The 25,607-nt window shown below is 34.7% G+C and overlaps 1 protein-coding gene and 1 long non-coding RNA gene across 3 annotated transcripts in view; one reads left to right on the top strand and one right to left on the bottom strand.

Annotated features, from left to right (window-relative positions):
- Positions 1-25,607, bottom strand: part of LOC127841660 (uncharacterized) — an 84,447-nt gene that overhangs the window by 40,260 nt on the left and 18,580 nt on the right. For both annotated transcript variants that reach the window (XM_052370689.1, XM_052370691.1), the window contains exons 4-6: positions 10,840-10,989; positions 7,622-7,697; positions 659-768 (exon numbers count right to left, since the gene is read on the bottom strand). In XM_052370689.1, coding sequence (XP_052226649.1) covers positions 659-768; positions 7,622-7,697; positions 10,840-10,989 — 336 coding nt within the window. The remainder of the gene's footprint in view (positions 1-658; positions 769-7,621; positions 7,698-10,839; positions 10,990-25,607) is intronic.
- On the top strand, positions 14,635-23,324 carry LOC127841670 (uncharacterized). Its single transcript, XR_008031197.1, has 4 exons — positions 14,635-17,560; positions 18,109-18,249; positions 18,763-18,938; positions 19,951-23,324. It is a non-coding gene; the product is annotated as an uncharacterized LOC127841670 (long non-coding RNA).

Genomic DNA, 25,607 nt, shown 5'->3' with positions numbered 1-25,607 from the left:
CACGAAAAACTAACAAATAAAATAAATCAGAGATCAAGTTACTTTATATAAAATTATTAACATGAACCTTAACTTCAGGCAGTTAAGTAAAGATAATGTGCCTTTTGAGCAGATTAATTTATACATATGAGCCAGGCGCTGGGAAAACAGTGCTTAATGCATGTGCGCAAGGTGGCCCAGATTAGCCTGTGCAATCTGCACAGGCTTATCAGGGACAATGCTTTCTTCTTAAGTCTCTTCTAAACAAACATCCTGTTTAGGCATAACATAAAGTCCCAGATTAGCCTGTGCTGATTGAACAGTCTGATCTAGGACGACACTTTACCCAACTTCATTTGGCCAGGTTTTCCCAGAGGGCAGGTCATACATACATATCCTTTTTAAATCTAAGTGTTGTGCCTTTATAAACTTGTAGATTAACAGCGACCATCACACAGCAACAGATTATTAATATGTTTCCATAATCTAATAGAGGAAAACATAATCAAAATTGCTAAACTATTTACAAGTACACAAGAGAATATGGCTTTTTAGATCCTTTCAAATTAATAACCATTTTGAAGGTCCAAGAGACTTCAAAATGGCAGTGTTCAGTGTATTTTTCATGTTATACACCTGACTTTAACACTAGAGCCTTTGAAATTGAGAAGTAATATACCTTTATATACGACTGTTGAGCCAGTTGTTGTTGTTGGTTTAGTTGTTGTTGTTGGTTTAGTTGCTGTTATTGGGCTAGCTGTTGAATTAGTTCTCTGCTCCTCAGATAATCTGTAAAAAAAGAATGTTTATACTAAATGCAGGTTGAATATTCATACTAAATGCAGGTTGAATGTTTATACTAAATGCAGGTTGAAAACATGTCAACCCCATTGTCTATATATATTGATTACAAGTATTTAACTACCAGCATGAAGCACATGTTTGACCTTTGACCTTTTAACTGACCTTGACCTTTGCTCATGAGGTGACACACCTTCTAAACATGGTAAACATTAATGGTAAATTATTAAAAAATTGCATGATGAATGATGAAGTTAAAGTGCCATCAACCTGTTTAATGGCCGACATTACAAATTTGACCTTTAATAATGACCTTCACTTATAAGGTAGCGAGACAAATGCTACACATGACTGGCATTGTCTACAAGGCAAACATTTTAGGTAAAAACAAGAGCTGTCACCATAGGATGACATATGCCCCCTATAAACGCTTTGATAAAAGTTATGAGCATTTTTCGAAACCTAAATACTAAATCCTTGAAATGCACTTAGTGACCCCTTGACATAGTTTTTAACCTGGCATGACCCATATTCGAACTCGACCTAGATATTGTCTAGATACAACTTCTGACCATGTTTGGTACAGATCAGATGAAAACAATTTGAATAAGAGAGCGGACAAGAAAAGTATGACAGACTGACAGACTGACAGACAGACTGACAGACAGACTGACTGACAGTGCGAAAACTATATACCCCCTTTTCTTCGAAAGGGGGCATAAAAATAAATTGCTTGATGAATGATACAGTTACAATCCATGCAAGCTGTTCAAAGGCCAAATTGAAGCTTTGACCTTTTAAGTTTGACCTTGACCTTTGAGCTAAGGAGATTGTCGTAACACATGACACATCATTTTTTCATGTCTCATATTGGTATAGTTACTTTAAAATTGCATAATCAATTGCAAAATTGTATGTTTTACTTCTAGTAAGACCTTGATATTTTTGGTAGGGAGACCAGTGTTAGAGGTATTTTTAAACTGCCTGTAAAATACAAAAGTACAGCATGGACAAGCTGTTTTACGACTAAAATAGACTTTTGACCTCTAAGTGTGACCTTGACCTTTGAAGTAGGGCGAATGTTATTACATGCAACATGCAATCTGTTAAATGGTTATTAATTGTGGTAACAAGATTTTTAACTGCATTATGAATGCCAAATGTACAGTCCTTAAAAGTTTTTTATTGCAAATTGTATGGTTGACTTCTAAATTTGACCCTGACCCCTGAGGAAGGAAGAAGGATGTCATGCACTATATCAGGTTGGCTCAACAAAATGAGTGAAGATTTTTAAATTATGGAAGGAAATGAGAAAACATTAACACCTTTCAGGGCTTTTTTACCTTATATAACAGAATCCTTCCCCCACCGAACTAGACTGGTTTATCCCCTTTCCTGACCAAAAAATTCCCCCTTAAAAAAAAAAAAAAAAATTGATTGTTTTTTCAATAGAAAGATGTGTCTCATCATTTATCATTATAATATCTCAATTCTATTTCAATTTAATCTTGTCAAACGTCCCATCCCTCACAACCCAAAACAAAACCTGACAACTGAGTCGTTAAGCCTATGCTATGTAACGTAATGGATAAAGGGAAGTCACTCTAAATGTCATTAGTGTTTGTTAACGTTTTTTTATGATTTTGACAGAAAACTTCTTTATTTTAATTGGGAAAAATGTAAACTAGATTTGATTGGGAATGGGGCGGGTTTTTTTTGCTTTGGGAATGCCTCCATTTTCCGGAGGCGCAGACAGTGTTGAAACAAGAGGGCCATGATGGCCCTGTATCGCTCCACTGTTTTTTCTTTGCAAAAAAACGTGCAATGCGCATGGGTTGAAATGTACTCAAGCATGTGACTTTCTCTTTCTATCCCTCGTCCCACTGGGGGTTTAAAGTTGGAAGGGTGAGCATTTTTATATATGGAAAAAGTTATGTAAACTAAACAGACTTAAAAGCCCGGGAATTGTTGCACAGGTCCTTTGTAATAACGTAGGTACATTTATCTCTCCAAAAGATATTGTCGTTCTTTCTATGTCACATATTTTTAGATGCTGAAGATCAAATCTACGCATTTGATTTGAAACAGATTCACAAGACCCATAGGAATCAAAATGCCTTAACCCTTTACCAAACAACACATTTTTGACTTTCCCAATTTGAAAGAGGTTGCAGACGTCAATTAAATTAAAATGGAATATGAAGGAAATGATCAGGTAGGGTAGAAATCATTGTGATAGAAGGAGAAATTGCTCATCAACCCACACATCCCTAAGACCAAAAGGCCTGAGAATATTATGATAATCTAAAGATTATTTCTTTATATTTATAAATGTATTTAATTAAGTAATACATTTGACTTCTAAGATCAATTCATAACTTATATTAGGAAAATTATAAAATGGTCAGAAATATATATGGATTGTTGAGCAATTGACAATCATATCCACAATTCATGAGTCACGATTCACAAATGGAACAATGCATCATTAGTTATTAAAAAGCAGCATATACTAGTGCTGCAACAATACGCCAAAAACCGTATTGCAATATATTGTCAGTTCAAAAACCCGTATTGCAATATATCGCAATATATTGCTAACTTGTACCAAAATTATAACTTGCCAATTACCCAATAATCCCATAAATTCCAATTTTAAAGCAAATTCTGGTAAATATTTACTATAAATGTGCTCAAGAATAATAAGAAACACATACATTTGCAAATTTTCTTAAGTATCAAATACATTTTTGCAATTGTTACAATTTAAAGATGTGATGAAATAACGTCCAACCGGGGCGTTTTTCCCACTGAACACGCGTAATTCAGCTGACGTGATGTTCCCGTTTTTATACAACACAAAATTCACCCATACTTTCCATGCGACGTTCTACATGTCTGTATAATTTTCGCGCGCTTTTTATTGAGACAAAGGATTAAGCACTTTTTATTTGACGCTATAATTTTTTATTGTCGCGTTAAAATTCAAATTTGGAAGCGTGTTTCCGAAATTCGGATTACAAATAATGCTCAAATCAGAATCGAACGAAACATTTACAGCTGTGCGCAATTAATTCAACGATAATCTGTTCAAAAGCATCGAATGAATGCTCCCATGTAACAATGCTACTCCGTATAATACACTTTTTAGAATGCTTTTTTTACGTAAAAATAATTTACACTGCTTTGTTGTGTTTACCTTTTTATCATTATTTCGGATGGCTTTTCTGGACGAAATGTGAATGAATTTTTGTAAAATTTTCGTACCGGTATGATGAAAATCATATCGCAATACAATATGCGGATTGCGTATTGCGATATATACCGATATACCGGTATATTGTTGCAGCCCTAGCATATACGATAGTTAAGAACATTGCACTTCATTAATTTCAAAACCTTCTCTTGGATACAAAGTTTGAGTTTACCGTGCAGAATCATATATTGACTTTTCTTGAAATAATTATGTTCATGGAAGTTGTGTTTTTAAAATCCATAATATATTATTAAACTGGTTTAAACACTACAAAAACGACATGAAATTAACATGTCATCCAAAATATTTTCATTCGGATATATGGTCACTTTTGACATATTTAAATAAAACCCGACTTTTTTCAGTTTGCAAGAAAAACATTCATAACACATGTTCTTACTTCAATGCCTTTGTAAGCAGTCACCATCTGACCTAAAATGGCACTAAATGACAGGGTTTTATCTCATGTTTTCAAGATGTTGATGTTGTTGTTGGTCACAGCCAAACGGCCGCAGTAATCTCCACTGGTAAACGTCATATGTTCAGTTTTGTGAGCCCCGGGGCCGGGTCAAGTTTGAGCCCAGGGGAATAATTTGAACAAATTTGGTAGAGGACTATTAGACATCACAAAATACTAAATTTAGTAGCCCTAGGCTCTATAATTAAGAACAAGAAGATTTTTAAAGTTTGCACACAATAAGCCTTATTTAAGCATATGTTCATTTTTGTAACCCATGGGGCATAATTTGAACAAACTAAGTAGAGAACTATTATATGTCACTACCTACCGAATTTGGTAGAAATATGCCCAATGGTTATGGACAAGAAGATTTTTATAGTTTGCACAAAATGGGCCCAATATAAGCATATGTTCAATTTTGTGACCCCTGGGGAACGGTCAAATTTGATCCCAGGGGCTGAATTTGAACAAACTTGGTAGAGGACTATAAGATGCCATTACATACCAAATTTGGTAGCCCTATGCCATACAGTTATGGACAAGAAGATTTTTAAAGTTTGCACAAAATAGGCCTTATATAAGCAAATTTTCAATTTTTTGACCCCCCGGGGCAGGGTCAAATTTAACCCCAGGGGCAAAATTTGAACAAACTTGGTAGAGGACTATAAGATGTCACTACATAGCAAATTTGGTAGCCCTAGGCCCAATGGTTATGGACAAGAAGATTTTTAAAGTTTGCACAAAATAGGCCTTATATAAGCAAATTTTCAATTTTTTTACCCCCCGGGGCAGGGTCAAATTTGACCCCAGGGGCATAATTTGAACAAACTTGGTAGAGGACTATAAGATGTCACTACATACTAAATTTGGTAGCCCTAGGCCCAATGGTTATGGACAAGAAGATTTTTAAAGTTTGCACAAAATAGGCCTTATATAAGCAAATTTTCAATTTTTTGACCCCCTGGGGCAGGGTCAAATTTGACCCCAGGGGCATAATTTGAACAAATTTGAAAGAGGCTCACCACATGAACATTCCTGAGAAATTTCATCACAATTGGACCAGTAGTTTAGGAGAAGAAGATGTTTAAAGAAAAAGTTAACGCACGCACGCACGCACTGACGCACACACGATGGACACAGGACCATGACATAAGCCCCGCTGGCCTTTGGCCAGTGGAGCTAAAAACCCTGAAATCAGAGTAGATGAGTTATAGACATTGATTAAAACGTTTTTTATTTTTTACCCAAATATGTCTCTTTCGCACTCTATTTTCCCCTTTCACCCAGCCTCCAGCTTCTTCCCCTTTTTCTAAAAAAACCCTGCCTTTATTAAATTTAATTTAAGGAATACTGCTTTCCCCCTAGCTGCCATGTTTTTCAGTGGAACAGAACCAATGTTCAAAATAGACCTATACATCATAAAAACACATGATCTGACAGAGTTTCATGAAGATTGGGAGAGAAATTTGGCTTCAAGAGTGTAAACAAGTATTTTTTTAATTTGGCCAAGTGACCTAGCTTTTTTCCCCATGTGACCTAGTTTCAAACTAAGCCAAGCTATGATGATTCTGACAAATAATCTGATAAAGCTTCATGCAGATTTGCCAATAACTGCGTCCTCTGAGTGTTAACGAGGCTAGTCCTGACAACAAACAACGCACATCAGACAAAAGGCCATCACAAAAAGCATGCCAGGAGCTTAGTAACTGTTGTGGTCAGGTGAGCTAAAACAGCTTTACATTTTTTTGCTGGTATGTCAATATCCATTCTCCTCAAAAACAATCAAATTAAACAAGTTAAACAAGAGCTTGTCACAGTAGTGCCAAATCCCCGCCGATATGTGTTTGCTTGTATAACAACATTTGTTTTAGAGAGTAGAATAATATTTGTAAAACATGGCACCTGTGTCATCTATTTATATTTCAAGGATCAATTAGTTATATAGTGTTGGAGTTATGCTGTAGAGAATAACATTTATGGAAATGAAAGAAAGGGAGGTAATGAAAAGAGAAGACTATAAACAGTTACTGTTCTTGATAACTGTATTTTTCCTTAAACTCATCTATTCATTTTACAGTGAATACTTCAGTGTCCAAATTAAAATATTATTGTAAAATTATATAAAGGGAAAGATTAAAAATTGAAAAGCTAAAATATTTACTATGAAATTAAATATAATTGAAAATTATAAATCAATAAATATAAATATTAAAAAAATAAAAATAAATAAAGGGAGATAATTCAAAAACTACGTCCGAAAGAGTTATGGTTCATGTTCACTGCACTTCTCCTAGTTGCCATCTGTTGATATTTCTAGTTTCAAGTAAATCCCTTAAAAAGATTGAGAGTTATGCTCCGGACAAAAATTTACTTTGAAATTAAATAAAGGGATATAATTCCAAAACTAAGGTGAATAGAGTTATTGTTTTTAGTCACTGCACTTCTCCTACTTGCCATCTGTTTATATTTCAAGCTTCAGGTAAATCCCTTCCGTAGATTTAGAGTTATGCTCCGGACAAAAATTTACTTTGAAATTAAATAAAGGATGATAATTCAAAAACTAAGGTAGATAGAGTTATGGTTCTTAATCATTGCACTTCTCCTACTTGCCATCTGTTTATATTTTAAGTTTTAAGTAAATCCCTTCAATAGATTGAGAGATATGCTCCGGACAAAAATTTACTTTGAAATTAAATAAAGGGAGATAATTCAAAAACTAAGGTAGATAGAGTTATGGTTCTTAGTCACTGCACTTCTCCTACTTGCAATCTGTTTATATTTTAAGTTTTAAGTAAATCCCTTCTGTAGATTAAGTGATATGCTCCGGACAAACATTTACTTTGAAATTATATAAAAGGGGAGATAATTCAAAAGCTAAGGTAGATAGAGTTATGGTTCTTGGTCATAGCACTTCTCCAAGTTGCCATCTGTTTATATTCTAAGTTTAAAATAAATCTATTGAATAGATTTGGAGTTATGCTCTTGACAAATTTTCGGACGGAAGGAGGACAGATGGACGGACAGACAGACAGACGGATAGAGACTATTACTATATCCCCTCCGAAATTTTTTTCAGCGGGGATAAAAATGATGCAAACTAGCATATTGTTATTTATAATGTTTACCTCCATGCTGTTTCATTTACTAAACATGATCCACATGCTTCTGTCTTGTTTCTCAAAGGTCCACAAGGTTTGCAGTCTAAAAACGACAAAGAAACAAAAATATTGTAAGCTAACGTTAAGTTTTATTTTTCCCAAATATTTTTCCCTTATACCTTTCGCACTCAGAAGCAAAGTGTAAATGCCTATGTGCAAACAGCATTAACCAGAACAGCCTGCATGTAACTTGCAGTCTGTTCAGGTTTTATGCTGTCTGCTGCTCGTCAGTATGTAAGGGTTGGAAATGAAGCCTTTAAAACTTGAATTCGGTAAGAAAGGTCTTTAATAAAATTTAACTTTCTAAGCAACTAAACATATGTCAAATGCTTATCTAAGTGTTAAAAGGTTAATATTTTATTTTAATTCATATGGTCAGTTCTGCTTGCTAAGATTAACAATTCCAGACTCAAATCAGGGACCAGTATCAAGAATGTTCTCATTTATTTTGATTAACTTAGAAGATAACATTTGAGTATCCGTTTAAGCTGCGTATGTCTATCACTTAAAACGTAATCCTAAATCTTAGATCTATAAGCAGTGATTAATCTAGGTGCACGTCCTGCGTCTCTGACGCAATAAAATCGGAAAAAACGCATCGGTCCGAAGTACCAGCGTCCCAGAGGACGCATTCAAAATTAAGTGGTATTTGTCCGAATTAGTAATTCTAACGAAACATTATTTTTGCAACGCCGTATCTGTCACGCGGTAATCATTCTACAAATAAGGTTTCCATTGGCTATTAACCGCACAGGGGTTTGTAGGTAATCAGTAGGTGTATTCGTTTAACAACGGCTTCGTCGAGATTGTTTTTATAGAGCCCGGATGATCATTTCGTATCTGTTAGGTTAAATAAAATATGCCACCAAAGATGTTAAAAAAACTAACGCTTGGTCAGCTTTGGCTATGCGATTCTGGCGAACATAAGGTCTTGGGAACAATCGTGGACAAGGAAATCTCGGATGAAAATAGCCCTAAACCGAGCGGGAGTAAGGCTGATTCAAGTCAGCAAAAAAACATGAGTTTTTGCCTACATGGCCCATCATGTACTCGTGGCTAAGGTTTGTCGGCAAAACGGACGAACAAGACATATTTTGTACTCTTCTATTTGTGAAGAGATGGTATGGATAAAACCATGCGGAATAGAAACCTCCAAAACACAACTTTGTTGCGACATGCCAGTCAACCAGATCATGTAAATGCTATACGTGTTGTACCCCAAATGAAACAAAGCCTGGCTGTGGCATTGCAAAAGGACACTTTTGAACAAGATAAAGCCATAGAAATCATGTTTAAAACTCTTGAATGGCTGATTAAGGAGGACCTACCTTTGTCAAAATTTCAGTCACTTGATCACTTACATAGTTGAAGTGAGAGTTTGTGATACAGTGAAAGTCATGTACTCAAGTTGACCAAAATAGTTCTGTTTATTTTTCAGAGTTGTTTTTATTTTTTATATTGTTTTGTTATTTCTATTGCTAGTCATGTTTATTTATGTTCACACTGTTAAAACAGTGACTTAAATACAATCCCAACCCAGATTTCATCAAGATAAACATTCTGATCAAATTTTATAAAGATTGGATGAAAACTGTGACCTCTATTGTCTACACAAGGTTTTTCTATTATTTGACATAGTGGCCTAGTTTTTGACCCCAGATGACCAAAATACAATCCCAATCCAGATTTCATCAAGATAAACATTCTTACCAAATTTCATGAAGATTGGATGAAAACTGTGACCTCTATTGTCTACACAAGGTTTTTCTAATATTTGACCTAGTGACCTAGTTTTTGACCCAAGGTGACCCAAATACAATCCCAAGCCAGATTTTATCAAGATAAACATTCTGACCAAATTTCATAAAGATTGGATGAAAACTGCGACCTCTATTGTCTATACAAGGTTATTCTGTTATTTGACCTAGTGACCTAGTTTTTGACCTAGTGACCTAGTTTTTGACCCCAGATGACCCAAATACAATCCCAACCCAGATTTCATCAAGATAAACATTCTGACCAAATTTCATAAAGATTGGATGAAAACTGTGACCTCCACTGTCTTCACAAACAAATTGTTGACGGTTTTTCTATTATTTGAGCTAGTGACCTAGTTTTTGAACTCAGATGACCCAAATACAATCCCAACCCAGATTTCATCACGATAAACATTCTGACCAAATTTCATAAAGATTGGATGAAAACTGCGACCTCTATTAATGTCTACACATGGTTTTTTCTAATATTTGACCTAGTTTTTGACCTAGTGACCTAGTTTTTTGATCCCAGATGACCGAAATACAATCCCTACCCAAATTTCATCAAGATAAACATTCTGAACAAATTTCATAAAGATTGGATGAAAACTGCGACCTCTATTGTCTACACAAGGTTTTTCAATTATTTGACCTAGTTTTTGACCTAGTGACCTAGTTTTTGACCCCAGATGACCCTAATACAATCCCAACCCAGATTTCATCAAGATTAATATTCTAACCAAATTTCATAAAGATTGGATGAAAACTGTGACCTCTATTGTCTACACAAACAAATTGTTGACGTTTTTTCTATTATTTGACCTAGTGACCTAGTTTTTGACCCCAGATGACCCAAATACAATCCCAACCCAGATTTCATCAAGATAAACTTTCTGACCATATTTCATAAAGATTGGATAAAAAACTGCGACCTCTATTGTCTACACAAGGTTTTTCTATTATATGACCTATTATGTGACCTAGTTTTTGACCTAGTGACCTAGTTTTTGACCCCAGATGACCCAAATACAATCCCAACCCAGATTTCATCAAGATAAACATTCTGACCAAATTTCATAAAGATTGGATGAAAACTGTGACCTCTACTGTCTACACAAACGAAATTGTTGACGGACGCACGCACACACGCACATACGGACGCCAGACATCACACGGTCACATAAGCTCACCATGTCACTTCGTGACAGGTGAGCTAAAAAAATGGGCTCAATGCATGTGCGTTAAGTGTTGTCCCAGGTTAGCCTGTGCAGTATTTGAAACAAACAAATCAAAAAAGCGGAAAGTGGTGTCACTTATAAGCATGTGCAGACTGCACAGGCTAATCTGGGATGACCTATATGCACATGCATAAAGCCCCGATTTCTCAGACCAAGGCTCAATTGGAGAGAGATATCAGTGTATAGTCACCTCCTGTGGTATGGTTCAACTCAAAGTTGTCTCCACATTCCTTGTAGGTACAGCCCGCCTCCGAGGGGGAGCCATGGTAACAGCGTGACTCATCACATCTGCACGGCATGCCATGCTTTGCCTTTGAGTTATCAACCCTGACATTGTCATCTGCAAGATGTGCATACATACAGATGGATTTTTGGGAAATGTCTTCAACAAATTTGTAAAGTAAAAGTAAGATTATATGTTTATATGGAAAAAAATGACTAGAGTGCCACCAATATATCCCCTATTAAACAGTGTCTGTGGGGATATAATAAACAAGCAAATTCGTTGAATTGATATCCACCCCCAATATGCTTCTGGACACAAGTGTTATATTTGACAATCAAAAAGGCATTTTTTTCAAGATACAAAGGGACATAACTCCGTTATTAACAAATGGTGTACAATGCCATTTGGCGTGCATCATCCTCTTATCCATATATATAAACTCATACAAAGTTTCAATGAAATCCGCCAAAGCACTTCCTAGATATGTCTCCAGACGTACAGAAAGACGGACGGAAAGACGGACGGAAAGACGGACGGACAACACCAAAACAATATCCCTCCACCTATGGCAGGTGATAATTAGTGTGGCATTTGTGATGGGTCATTGGACAGAGATCTTCAGGACATTTTTCTATATTTATTATTTATAAACAATTATATTTAACAGAGTGTACATAATAATAATAGCTAGGGGTTCAATTCAATAAATCCTTTATCAAAGATAATCTGATTTTTCACAATGATATATCTTATAAAACATTGAATTATGCCCCTTTATAGGGACCTTTCCAAAGATTTTGGCATGTATTGCAGATTGTATTTAAATTGAAATGTGTAAACATTGGAACGTAATAGCTATTAACAAGACTATTGCCATTAATAAATGTCCGCTACGGGTGAAACTCCAGCATTTCTAGATTTTGTATTTGTTGTCATATCAACCAAATTATTATCACGGACTCACACACAGAGCGCAAACCATAAGTCCCCTACGGTTTCACCGGTAGGGGACAATAATAACAAGGATAAAATTAAAGAAATTAAAAAAGAAATCTTCATCTGGGCTGGAACCACTGATCATTGGAGTAAAAGATTATATATTTATAGCACTTTCACCACTTGGCCATTGTTGCATAAATACAGTGAGTATTGTATTTTATACTTTATATAAGCAATCCACGTAATGTGACAAAATATAACCATAACAACAGAACTCTCCAAATTATTCACTCGTTTTGCGTTTGTAACTCTTTATAATTTACAGGTTTTTAAATAATAAAAAGATGCATATAATGGATATTAATGAGCATGTAAAATGTATCCTCACATATATCATAACCACAACTAAAACTAGAAAATCTGAGACAATTTATTTAATTTTGTCAATTTACCAAGATGTAAAAAGGTCGCTTTAACTACCTGGCATTAATTTACAATTGGACCTTCAATTTAAAGGCATGGTACTGGTTTTTACCTATATTTTGTTGAGGATATATAGCCAATAAGTTCAAATACACAAGAAGCCACTTACAGGAAATACAAACAGGCGTGTAAGTACTCTTTTGCTAAGTTGAAAGTACAGTTAAAGGGACCTTTTCACACATTTTGTCATGTATTGAAGTTTGTCATAACATGCTTGAAATTGATAAATGCAAACATTGAAACTAAACAGCTCTAGTAAAATACAAGAATACAATAAAATAAAGAAAACAAAAGATGTGTTCGGCAGAAACACAACGGCCCCTAATCCGCCGCTTTGATTTTTGTTTACCTTTGACCTTGAAGGTTGACCTTGACCTTTCACATCTCAAAATGTGCAGCTCCATGAGATACACATGCATGAGAAATATCAAGTTGCTATCATCAATATTGCAAAAGTTATGACCAAGGTTAAAGTTTTGGTTAAAGTTTTGGGACACACACAGAGAGACAATGACAGACAGGCTAAAAACAATATACCCCCGATCATTCGATCCGGGTCCATTAAAAAGTAATCAGTAAGTGGACCCTGACCATCAGAGTAAACTCTAACACTTAAACAACTCGACCATCAGTGCTCATACAGCAAGTGTTGTATTTTATACTTCATATAAGCAATCCTGGTAATGTCACAAAGTATAACGATAACAACAGAACTCTCCAAATAATTAAATTGTTTTGCATTTGGAACGCTTTATAATATTCAGGTTTTTAAATCGTCAGCAGATGAAAATTCTGAAAATTTTAGAGCATTGTAAAACTTCAGTATAAGTGTTTCCTCGCAAATATCATATTAACAACAAAAATTTGCTAATTAGACACTTTTTGTAAATTTTGACAATTTAGCTGAAAAAGGAGCTCTTAACAAGGGCTGTTAGTAAAACATGCATACCCCCCATATGGGCTGTCAGTTGTAGTTGCAGCCATTGTGTGAATATGTTTTTTGTCACTGTGACCTTGACCTTTGACCTAGTGACCTAAAAATCAATAGGGGTCATCTGCCAGTCATGATCAATGTACCTATGAAGTTTCACGATCCTAGGCCTAATTATTCTTAAGTTATCATCAGGAAACCATTTTATTGTTCGAGTCACTGTGACCTTGACCTTTGACCTAGTGACCTGATAATCAATAAGGGTCATCTGCGAGTTGTGATCAATGTACCTATGAAGTTTCATGATCCAAGGCATAAGCGTTCTTGAGTTATCATCCGGAAACCATTTTACTATTTTGAGTCACCGTGACCTTGACCTTTGACCTAGTGACCTGAAAATCAATAGGGGTCATCTGCGAGTCATGATCAATGTACCTATGAAGTTTCATAATCCTAGGCCTAAGCGTTATTGAGTTTTCATCTGGAAACCATCTGGTGGACGGACGGACGGACATAAGGACGGACGTACATACGGACGGACTGACATGAGCAAAACAATATACAACCTCTTCTTCAAAGGGGGGCATAAATATGGAGCAGTAAGAGGTTCAAAACTGTTGTTATAATTTAACAATTAGGATAATGCAACTGCTGTTCATTTACTTTTAATTTGCACATGGAATCTTTCACAATATTCATATCTTTCTCAATATTCATTATAAGTTCTTTTAATTTTAATTTTAATTGTTATTTAAGGATGTTCGATCGTTTCCACTTTACGTTAATTGATTCACTATTGTAAAAAATAAAAACCTTTGTATATTTTCACGGTTTCAAAAGATAAGGTTTGAATAAACGAGTGAAAATTCTAGTTTGACTGTTTTGATTATGCGCCTATAAATTTTCGTTAATTACATATTTTCGAGATTTAGGTGGCAGGGGATATATCAGTGAAAGGGGGGTCCATGAAAATTACATATCTTTAGGGTAGGTGTTACCTATGGTCTTTAAAAATCAATTAGGTATTTATAAGATGTATTTCTTGTGTTAGGTTGTAGAAAGAATGTCTCAAAATTTTGGAAAAAAACATTACAACTAGCCACAGCTCCCTAGCAAGGAAATTTTGAATCTTCAAAAAGGAGGTTTTCACTTTTGTCGGAAGTCAATATTTCACGCTGCAGAAACAGAACAAAATTTTGAAGGTAAATTGTGAAAAATCTAAACGTATGGGAGACACTTTTCTAGGCAAATAAACAAAGCACAGGGATGAAATTAGTGAGTAATGTAGCCAAAACTAGGATTGCATTCTGTTTGAATGTTCTGTGCATGCCATGAAATGGGTCAAATTTCTCAATTTTTCATTAAAAATGAGGTGGGTGGGGGGAAAGATCAAGGGCCAAAGTTTCACAAGTGAAGAAGCCAGCCTTGTCTTTGGTTGTATTTTCAATGTATATTGCCTATGCTATGACACTGACACAAAAAGGCTTTCTTGTGTCACTTTCTGTTTTGATGCAATGGATTTGACTGTTTGCGGCCTTTCGGAACTCGAAATTTGGTCAAAAATATATCCCCTGCCCCCTTAATAGCAAAACGCAAAATTTTAAAATTGTGTATATCATACGAAAATTGATACATGTATTCCACAAATGTGTTGCGGTAACAAATCGAACATAATTTTGCATATATCTTTTAACCGCTATGGTTGAGATTATGGAAAACAAAGGGAGGTAATAATGTTAAAACCATTGCTAATTTTAGGAAAATTTCACGTGTGCTGGTTTCGCACTGGAAAACAATGTTTAAACTCATATTTGTGTAATAGCATCTACATTTGCACATTTTCTGAGCTTGAATACTTAAATAAGCAAGATAAGTCTGCAGTTTTGTAGAAAAAGTTGGTAAAAATAGGAAAATTATGCAAAATAGTGGTTTGTAACATGCCGCAAACATAAATTCTTTTTTTCTTCTTATTTGAAGTCATTATGGCAACATATTTCTTCATGTGACACCTAACCGATGAAGAAAGACTAAGATTGAAGCATTTATTTGATAATAAATACGAAATAATAAGTGAATGCCACATCTGGAAGGGGGCGTACACTCCAAGCGTCTATGGTGTTCTGCGGTGTAGTTTCCGCGGCAAAAGGCTAAGGCTTAAAGCTCACCATGCACTATATTATCTTGAAAATAAACATGCCATGTCATCAAAAATGCATGTGTCACATTTATGCCACAGTAAACTTTGTGTCAACATCAAGCACTTAAGTTATGGGCCTCAAAGCATTAACAAAAGGAAAATATGTGCTCATGAAGGTTCCTTATGCACTTGAAAATGTTTCCAAGCTGTGTCTTGTTTACAATGATGTTCTCATAGTCAGATATATTTGCCCACTGTTTCCAATTGTAGCACTTTGATTTTCAGACTGTGGTACTGTTTGATGTGGTCGCAGTTTAATAGGGAGAACGAGTGGACCCAGAGAACGATTACACGCATTCAAGACATCGTTAGCCACAGAATCACCCAATCGCACGACACTTTCCAGGTCAGGGTCTGAATTCAACGGAATAGAATCTTGAACTTGTTTCTCTACACAGGGCACATGCCTGCAGAAACTTTATAGTTTGGAAATACTCCTTTTTTTAAAAGTACACCTTTGTTTTTCCTAGCGTGATTGTTTTTATAACTGTGCTGTGATTTCTTATGGAGTGATCTAATTTTGAATGGTATTTTAATGAATGAATATCAATATTTGGTGCATGTATTATGTAATCATATGGGAATATACATCTGTAAGACTGATTGATAGTGTCAATAATCATTTTAAACATTTGACATATAACTTGTGTGCTTCTCTACTAAATAGAGTCAAATGTTGTGAATAGGAACACTATTTTTTTGATTATTTCTGTTCTGGTTGTTTCCCTTGAATTGTGTGAATTTTTGGAATTACTATGAAATACAAACAAAACACAGGATACAGTTCAGAAATGTTGCATTTAATTCATTAAACATTATATTTTAATATAACAAAAGCTTTTTGTTTTATTATGCATATATTAAAAAACTTAAGGTGGCAGGGGATATATCAGTGAAAGGGGGGTCCATGAAAATTACATATCTTTAGGGTAGGTGTTACCTATGGTCTTTAAAAATCAATTAGGTATTTATAAGATGTATTTCTTGTGTTAGGTTGTAGAAAGAATGTCTCAAAATTTTGGAAAAAAAAACATTACAACTAGCCACAGCTCCCTAGCAAGGAAATTTTGAATCTTCAAAAAGGAGGTTTTCACTTTTGTCGGAAGTCAATATTTCACGCTGCAGAAACAGAACAAAATTTTGAAGGTAAATTGTGAAAAATCTAAACGTATGGGAGACACTTTTCTAGGCAAATAAACAAAGCACAGGGATGAAATTAGTGAGTAATGTAGCCAAAACTAGGATTGCATTCTGTTTGAATGTTCTGTGCATGCCATGAAATGGGTCAAATTTCTCAATTTTTCATTAAAAATGAGGTGGGTGGGGGGAAAGATCAAGGGCCATAGTTTCACAAGTGAAGAAGCCAGCCTTGTCTTTGGTTGTATTTTCAATGTATATTGCCTATGCTATGACACTGACACAAAAAGGCTTTCTTGTGTCACTTTCTGTTTTGATGCAATGGATTTGACTGTTTGCGGCCTTTCGGAACTCGAAATTTGGTCAAAAATATATCCCCTGCCCCCTTACTGCAATGAAACCAAGCGTTCGATTGCTTGACGTCACTTCGTGATCGACATCGATGAAACGCTTGCTTATGCTGTAGAAGTTATTTTCTGTGCAAAAACAAGCGTCTATTAATAACGAAACGATAACTTGTCAACAATGAGAATCAGATACTTGGCTTAATAATTTTCATTTAAAATGTCTAATTTGGATATAATTCGGAATACAAAACGAAACTTAAAAGGTAATTTTTTAAAAAACATTCCAAAGCACAATGTGGATTTCAATAGAAATACTATTTCCACCGACAATCAGGATTTCCGGTATGACCACTGTTATTTTGACGATTTTTTTATCGAATCGTCGGTAAGCGTGACCACATGTGACAACAGCGATGCCAGTTGGAAAATTGGTAGACGAGTCGTTGAACTCGACACATTGGCCGAACCGCTTTCAGCATGGAGTGCTTGTCAACTCAAGTGCCATGAATTTACTTAACACAGTAGAAAGCAGGGATTTCGGACTGGCATGTGTTTTGGACATACAGTGTAGCAATTGTGGTGCAATAAATAATGTGGCTACTGGATGGAAACATGGCAGAGTTTATGACATAAACACAAAGCTTGCATTGGGTAAGACTTTTTTGTATTTTTGGTACATTGGTGCATTATATCATGATTTATTGTCAAAATTACTGATACTTTTGAATACATTCAGATACTGGTAGTTATCTGTAAGTTATTCCTGTGTAGTCTACATGCATACATTTTTTATATTGTACTTGATATATTTTTCCTTCATATTTTGTCTGATTTACTACTAGTAAACACAATTACAGTAGAATGTGAATGGTTGTCCTTAGTTAAACATGTATACATGTATTTTAAAGTGACATGAGTTTATTTTCTTCCTGCAGCCCTATTTATTAATACCGGTAATAAATATGAAATTTTACAAGTTTACAAAACATAAATATTCTCAATTCGTCAAATACGTATTGGTTTTGAAAATAAAGGGCTTAAATTAATTATTATTTGTGTGTATGTAGATCACTAGGCCTTATAAAATTATGTAACTTAAGTAAATTATTGACATTATTTCATATTATTTTATTCCACATAAGCATATTTTAGCATTGTGCATTGTCAACTGTTCTGTCATTTACTGCAATCTGTTTCAGGTTAATCAGAAACTGGGTGTTTCACCTGGGACTTTCACATAAAAAATGGCCCTTCTCCGTGACCTTCAGCACAAAAAAAGAAAGGCTATAGCTGTTACTCGTGCAGCAAAACAGCGACGCATAAGACTCAAAACTAGAACGGTATTTTTAATTATGGGCATTTTATTTTTAAAACACAGTATTCTTCATTTGTATGCCCCCAATTGGCGACATAGTTTTCGCACTGTCCGTCGGTCGGTCAGTCCGTCACACTTTTCGTGCCTGCTCTCTAATTCAAGTAGTTTTTTATCTGGTCTTCACCAAACTTGGTCAGAAGTTGTGTCTAGACCAAGTTCGAACATGGCCATGTGGGATCCTGGGTTTCTTACAATTGTATGGATTATTTACACGGTTGTGCTTTTATATAGTTACAAAGTTTGAGTTTGGGGCATCCGTGTCGTGTGGACACATTTCTTGTTTGAGATTGTTTCAATAGATCCATCAATTATATATGCAAAGTAGTAGTAACATTTAAAAGCATATGCTAATGTTTGTAAACTGATTATTGTAAAAGCATTAATTTGCTGTGTAATCATTTCTATAAAAAAAAAATCGGAGATAACCCATGAAGGTGCAAGCACATTTTCCAATTTGAAATGCTGTTTTCCTGTTCAGGCATTCAAAGGACATAGTGCAAGAAGTACGAGAGGGTCCAACATACTGTTCAAACATAGAGGACCAAGATGTTGAAGTTACAACTATACCCCCACCTGTACCCAAGCCTGGTCCGGCAGGGCTAGACACTACTGGGAAGGAATGTGTTTTCTTTGATTTGGAAACAAGAGGGTTAGGTAAAGTTTATTTTTAACATATTCCGTATTCACAGTGTTGCACATACATAAGTTTATCTTGGTCCAATTCAGATATTTAGGTACTCTAAATCTCCAAAGTTGAACTTCTATTAAAAAATATACATATTTACTTGCATGTGTAACATAATTCAACCTGCTATTACTGAGTTACTAAATGTGAGATATCGTGTAAATTGTTGGTCAACCTAGCATATGATTGAATTGCAACAAGAGTTATGTTCAGACTAATTTCTCATTTTGTATTCATATAATAAATGATTCTTAATCTTTATTGATAAAATGATAGTAAATACCTCTTAGATGATGCAATGTTACATTACCCACAACTGGCTATAGTATATTATTTTGGATCATTTAAAAATTTAAACACTCTTCTTTGCTTCTTCAGATTTATGAATAAATAAGGTGCCAAAAACTTACTTTCATATATCCATGAATCGAAGAAAAGAGCGTTTCAATTTTCATGATAACAGTTATTATGCCCCCTTGGAAGAGAGAGTTAATATTGTTTTGCTGGATGTTGGTCTGTCGGTAGATCATTTAGTTTTCGATCAATAATTTGTCAACTTTGTCACAGATTGGTTTTTAACTTTCCATGTGCATAGGAATTGGACAGTATATAACCCCTATTTAAATTATGGTCACTTGGTCAAAGGTCAAGGTCACAATAAGTGTGAAAATTGTTTCCGATCAATGACCCTTCAACTGAAAAATTCTCTTAAACCACAATGCATAGAGAACGGATGTGAAGGAATCTCTTCTACGATTGTTCAAATTAAGCTTCGAAATAAGTCCTGTCCTGGGGGGGGGGGGCAATGTTTTTCCCTTTTATGTTTATTGTAAACACTGCAAATGTATTTTAAGAAGTTTACATTGTACTTGGGTGAGCGACCCAGGGCTCTCCTATTAATGGAGCTAAAATGGATTCTGTGCAATTTCTATGTAAAATTTTTGTTTTGTTTTTTCTGAGCGTACTTCTCACATAATTCAGATAGCTGCAGTGCATTCAACTGGTCAGTTTTCAACATCATGTGATGCCAGAGAAGAAGTCATTGAAAGCGTCAGAAATAACTGGAGTGACAGTTGTTGGCGACTCTGTGATTGTCAATGGACAAACAGTAACAGCTGTCCCCATCAAATCTGCATTGACAAGTTTTATAACATTCTTACAGAAATGTTCACCGGTTATTTTAGTTTGGCATAATATAGAGTCTTTTGATTGTAAAGTGTTGCTCCATGCTATCCATACTTGTGGAAAAATGTCTGAGTTTCAGCAAAATATTTGTGGCTTTTTAGATACTTAACAAATATGAAATCATATTAGCAGAAAAATTTAGTTAAAGACGTCATTGGTGAATTATACATGGCACATGGCGCTCTACAGGATGTTTTAGCTTTTCAAAAGTTAGTGAACTCTGTTCCTCTTGACCAAAATGTTGTTAACAAATATTCATTCAGCTATGACCGAGCAGTATTAGCATACAATGTGTAACTAAATGTTGCTTCCAACATCAAATCTTTGCAAACCATGATTGATACAAAAGTTATACGTGTGTAAGTCAAGGTGTTGCAAGGAAAGTTGCAGGAAGTGGATTGCAACTTAAACATTTGAGTACTGTATCAAAAAGAAACGGACTGAGTGGTTTGAGGAGCCCCCTGTCAGAGGTTACACACAGACAAATCAGAGTAACAAAATCAGAGAAAAAAATATGAGCAATAGCGAGTTATTTGTTGCCTGACATATAAACAATTGTAATTTTCATCTTGTATATAGATTAGCTATGAAATCTAATAGCTGTTACATAAAAAATTTTCCTTCTCGATGACAAACATAGTTGTGATTCTTATGTCAGTTGTATTTCTCATGTTTCACCTAAGTTGTAAGATATTTTTGGCAGTGCATTAAACCACAGATGGTGTGTGAAACATAATTGCCCCGCTAATTGTATTCTATGTTGTTTTTTGTAGATGTACTAATCTGATAAAAGTATTTGCGTAGCCTGAATTTTGATTGTTGTTGCTCTCATTAGTAGTTGTTGTGTACATGTGTATCCTATATATGGACAACAACACATTTTTGTTAATGAATTGCAAACATGGCTTTGCTTAATGTGTGTGATTTGTGTCACATATTTTACATTGTTCTATATCCGAATAACAGTGAAATAATCATTATCTTCAATTTCATAAATTATAATTTGGCAAAGTTAAGAAAACCATGAAAAATCAGCTTCAGATGGCCCCCAAAAAAGACAAATGTATTTCTCATGTGTCCAGCTTTTGACATCCTAAAAGAAGCCTTATTATACATGCGTACAACATAAAAAAATGAACAATACCTTTTTTATTGACATTCTTTTTGCAGTATCTGTAACAATGCCGTTCACTAAACAATAGTGTATCACAGCACAAAGCAGTACTATTTGTAAAAAAATTATATATTAATTGATGTCTGGTTTTTAGCTCCACTGGCCAAAGGGCAGTGTCCTGTGTCATGGTCCTATGTCATGGTCCTGTGTCCGTCGTGCGTGCATGCGTCCGTGCGTTAACTTTTCCTTAAAACATCTTCGTCTCCTAAACTACTGGTCCAATTCTGATAAAATTTCTCAGGAATGTTCCTAGGGTGAACCTCTTTCAAATTTGTTCAAATTATGCCCCTGGGGTCAAATTTGACCCTGCCCCGGGGGTCACTGCCTATTTTGTGAAAACTTTCAAAATCCTCTTGTCCATAACCATTGGGCCTAGGGCTATCAAATTTGGTATGTAGAGACATCTAATAGTCCTCTACCAAATTTGTTCAAATTATGCCCCTGGGGTCAAATATGACCCGCCCCGGGGTCACAAAATTGAACATATGCTTATATAGGGTCTATTTTGTGAAAACTTTACAAATCTACTCGTCCATATCCAAATTTTGTATGTAGTGGCATCTTATAGTCCTCTACCAATTTTGTTCAAATTATGCCCCTGGGGTCAAGTTTGACCCTGACCCCAGGGTCACAAAATTGAACATATGCTTATACAAGGCCTTTTTTGTAAAAAATTAAAAATCTTCTTGTCCATAACAGTATGACATAGGGCTACCAAATTTGGTATGTAGTGACATGTAATAGTTCTCTACCAAGTTTGTTCAAATTATGCCCCTTGGGTCAAATTTGAAACTGCCCCGGGGGTCACAAGACTAAACATATGCTTATAAAGTGCTTATTTTGTGAAAACTTTAAAAATCTTTTGTCCATATCCATTGGTCCTAGGGCTACCAAATTTTGTATGTAGTGACATCTTATAAACCTCTACCAAATTTGTTCAAATAATGCCTCTGGGGTCAACTTTGACCCTGCCCCGGGGGTCACACAATTTAATATACGCTTATAAAGCGCCTATTTTGTGAAATCTTTAAAAATCTTCTTGTCAAAAACCATTTGGACTATGACTACCAAATTTGGTTTGCAGTAACATCTTATGGTCCTCAACCAAGTTTGTTCAAATAATGCCCTTTGGGTCAAATTTGACCCTGACCCGTGGGTCACAAAATTGAACATTGTATACGTTTATATCTTGCTTATTTTGTGAAAACTTTTAAAATATTCTTGTCCTTAACTCTAGGACTTAGGGCTACCACATTTTGTATGTAGTGAGATATAGTAGTCCTCTACAAAGTTTGCTCAAATTATGCCTCTGGGGTTAAAGTTGACCCACCCAAGGTGGTCACAAAAGTGAACATGTGCTTAAATAGGGCCTATATTTAAGTATTTGCACATGCCGAGAATATTTTTTTCAGCCTTTTTTCAGCAGTGGAGCGATACAGGGCCATCATGTCCCTCTTGTCTTTAAATACACATCACACAGTTCTAAAAATAATAATTTTAAAATAATACATATGTTCAATTTACAACCCACAACGTGGGTAACAGGTGGGTGGGGTAATTTAAGATGTTTATTTGAACATCAACATTGTTTTTTCATTTGTTACATCTGAAATATTTTCATAACAATGTACATTATAAATATTTCTACGTGTATCACATTTCAGTTGATAATTTGATTGTTATAGAGCAGTTATTATATAGATATGTTTTAATTACTATTACAATATTAGTCATTATATTTGTTAAATTAAGTCCATATTAAAATGTCTGTAGCAAAAAAAAATCCACGGTGACCTATCAATTTCTTTACTTCATTTTAATGCTAAGCTAGTTGCCTTTAATTATTGAGAACTTCAAATGAATATGAATATTACATCAACAGAAATATGTATCTGTATTGCATGTTATCTATTTTGAACTGTGCAATAAAAAATTCAAAACAAACAAAAAACTAGTCATACTTATTACTCATTATTTTTTATGATTTCCAATATTTTTGGTTTTTAAAGTGTTCAGTATGATAATACAAATGTTACAGTTGCTAATCTAATACAATCTCAATATTACTATGCCATTTTAAATGTATTAAACACAAACATTTTACCGTACCCTCAATTTTATGCCCCGCAAAAATGACATTTTTTCAAACGCACATGGCATTTAAAAACCTTCGTTATCTCAAAATTATTCACGGTGACCTCCCTTTTTTATTTTATATTTATTTCAGATACAGATCCATTAATAACCATACAAAAAATTATAGCATTCCGGATATTTTGAAAATTTTCACAAAACGATCGAACATCCTTAAGTCGCAATTTAATTAACTACATTTTGTATACATGTATATTATTAGCAACCGCTGTATGCTATAAGTCAATTTTGCTTAGCTGTACACTCTTACATGCATATGCAGAAGCAGTATGGCAAAGATTTTACTACCGTAAACTAACATTGAAATACATGCTATATGATTGAAACTAGGTAAGTGATAAGTAGGCAGTTGTTTTTGTTCAATTTATCTATAGTTAATGTTGCCAGATATCTGAAAGTGACTTTAAAAGTTCCTTATTTGTGTGCTTGTGATTCTGTTGGTAAGTGTTTGATTTACATCATGAATACTGACTCTTTTCCCTTACACTATAAAATTACCATGGCTGTTATTTAGGATTTTATGAAAATTGTACGAAATGAAGCTTAGTTCCCGAATGATAGCAATAATAATATTTAACTAATACATTTATATCAATACACAAACAATTGTGTGGACATTTACATGATGCATTTTGTGATAAAATCACTTGATTAGTACAGTCCAAACCAGCTGGCTCAAACTTAATTGGCTCAAATTTCCGCTTGGCTCAAATTCTCCTTATAATATAATGGTTTTGTTGCACATGGGAGTTAATAATATCAGTTATATCATGGCAAATATGAACTTTTCTTCTTAAATCATTCCGTTTTATTAATACGAATCCAATGTTACAAGTACAACAAGGCATTCAAACGAAAGAACTTGTAAGGTGGCACATCTATGTAACGTTGACAATGGGTTTACATAAGCGGATGCCTGCTTGCCAGTGCCGGCTTATAATGCTGGGGGGGGGGAATTTTCCAAAGGAGGCAGCCTTTCAGCAAGTAAATTTTAGCGTTATCATTCCTGTTGTATCTTTTGTATACAAATGATTATCTCCTCTGAGATAATATCAATGTCTATTAGTTGAACTTATAAATGTTAAATGTAAAACTGATTTACTCTGACTATTTGCATTAAAGTAGCCAGTCAAACTTAGTTCTGTTTTGCAGTTCTTTCAAAATGGCAGATCTAATTTTACAATTAAAAATTTAGAAAAAAAACAAAAACATAAGAGTTAAAACAAAACACAAGTCACTCTTACAACTAAAATGCTACATTGAGAAACAACCCAGTTTAAAAAAACTTAGATTATGCATGTAATTTCAAGTTTGCAAAAGCATCTATATGAAGTTTTCAAGATTTGCTGCACATCCATTTACTAAGATTTATTTGTATATGATTATCTGAATTTATTATACGCAAACAATAGTATGTATTTCTATTAACTACTGTATCTATATGGTGTAATCTCTAGTTTCTAGGTTAGCTCTTAAACTTGAGTCATTCCTTTACATGTTATTGTCTAAACGCAAATAGCTTACACCCCCATGGCCACTAGGCTAATACAAATTAATCAATATTTGTGATTATGCATTATAAATAACACCTATACATTCCAATTTTTTAGGAGCGCCACCATTAATCAAAAGATCATGCCCTACACATATCAAAAGAATATCCATTGTGATTGAAATCTCGATCAAGAAATGTTAAAATCAGAATCTAGTGCATGATTGGCATACCCATTTTGCAATATGCCAAGAGTGTTAATAAATTGTGTCTTGTTCTGAGAAAACTGGGCTTAATTCATGTGCGTAAAGTGTCGTCCCAGATTAGCCTGTGCAGTCCGCACAGGCTAATCAGGGACGACACTTTCCGCTTTAATGGAAATTTTTAGTTTCAAGGAAGTCCCTCCTTACCGAAAATCAAGTTTAGGCGGAAAGTGTCGTCCCTGATTAGCCTGTGCGGACTGCACAGGCTAATCTGGGACGACACTTTAAGCACATGTATTATGCCCAGTTTTATTAGAACAAGACACAATTACACCCAATGACTGTGTAAAATTATCATTATTCAAGGACGTTTTATAATCCATGGAAAAAAATATTATCTATGTGGTTACTTCAAGCAGCTTTATTTTGG

This window comes from Dreissena polymorpha, chromosome 8, assembly GCF_020536995.1.
Source record: "Dreissena polymorpha isolate Duluth1 chromosome 8, UMN_Dpol_1.0, whole genome shotgun sequence".
NCBI lineage: Eukaryota > Metazoa > Mollusca > Bivalvia > Myida > Dreissenidae > Dreissena > Dreissena polymorpha.
This window is presented reverse-complemented; position numbering and strand designations above follow the sequence as displayed.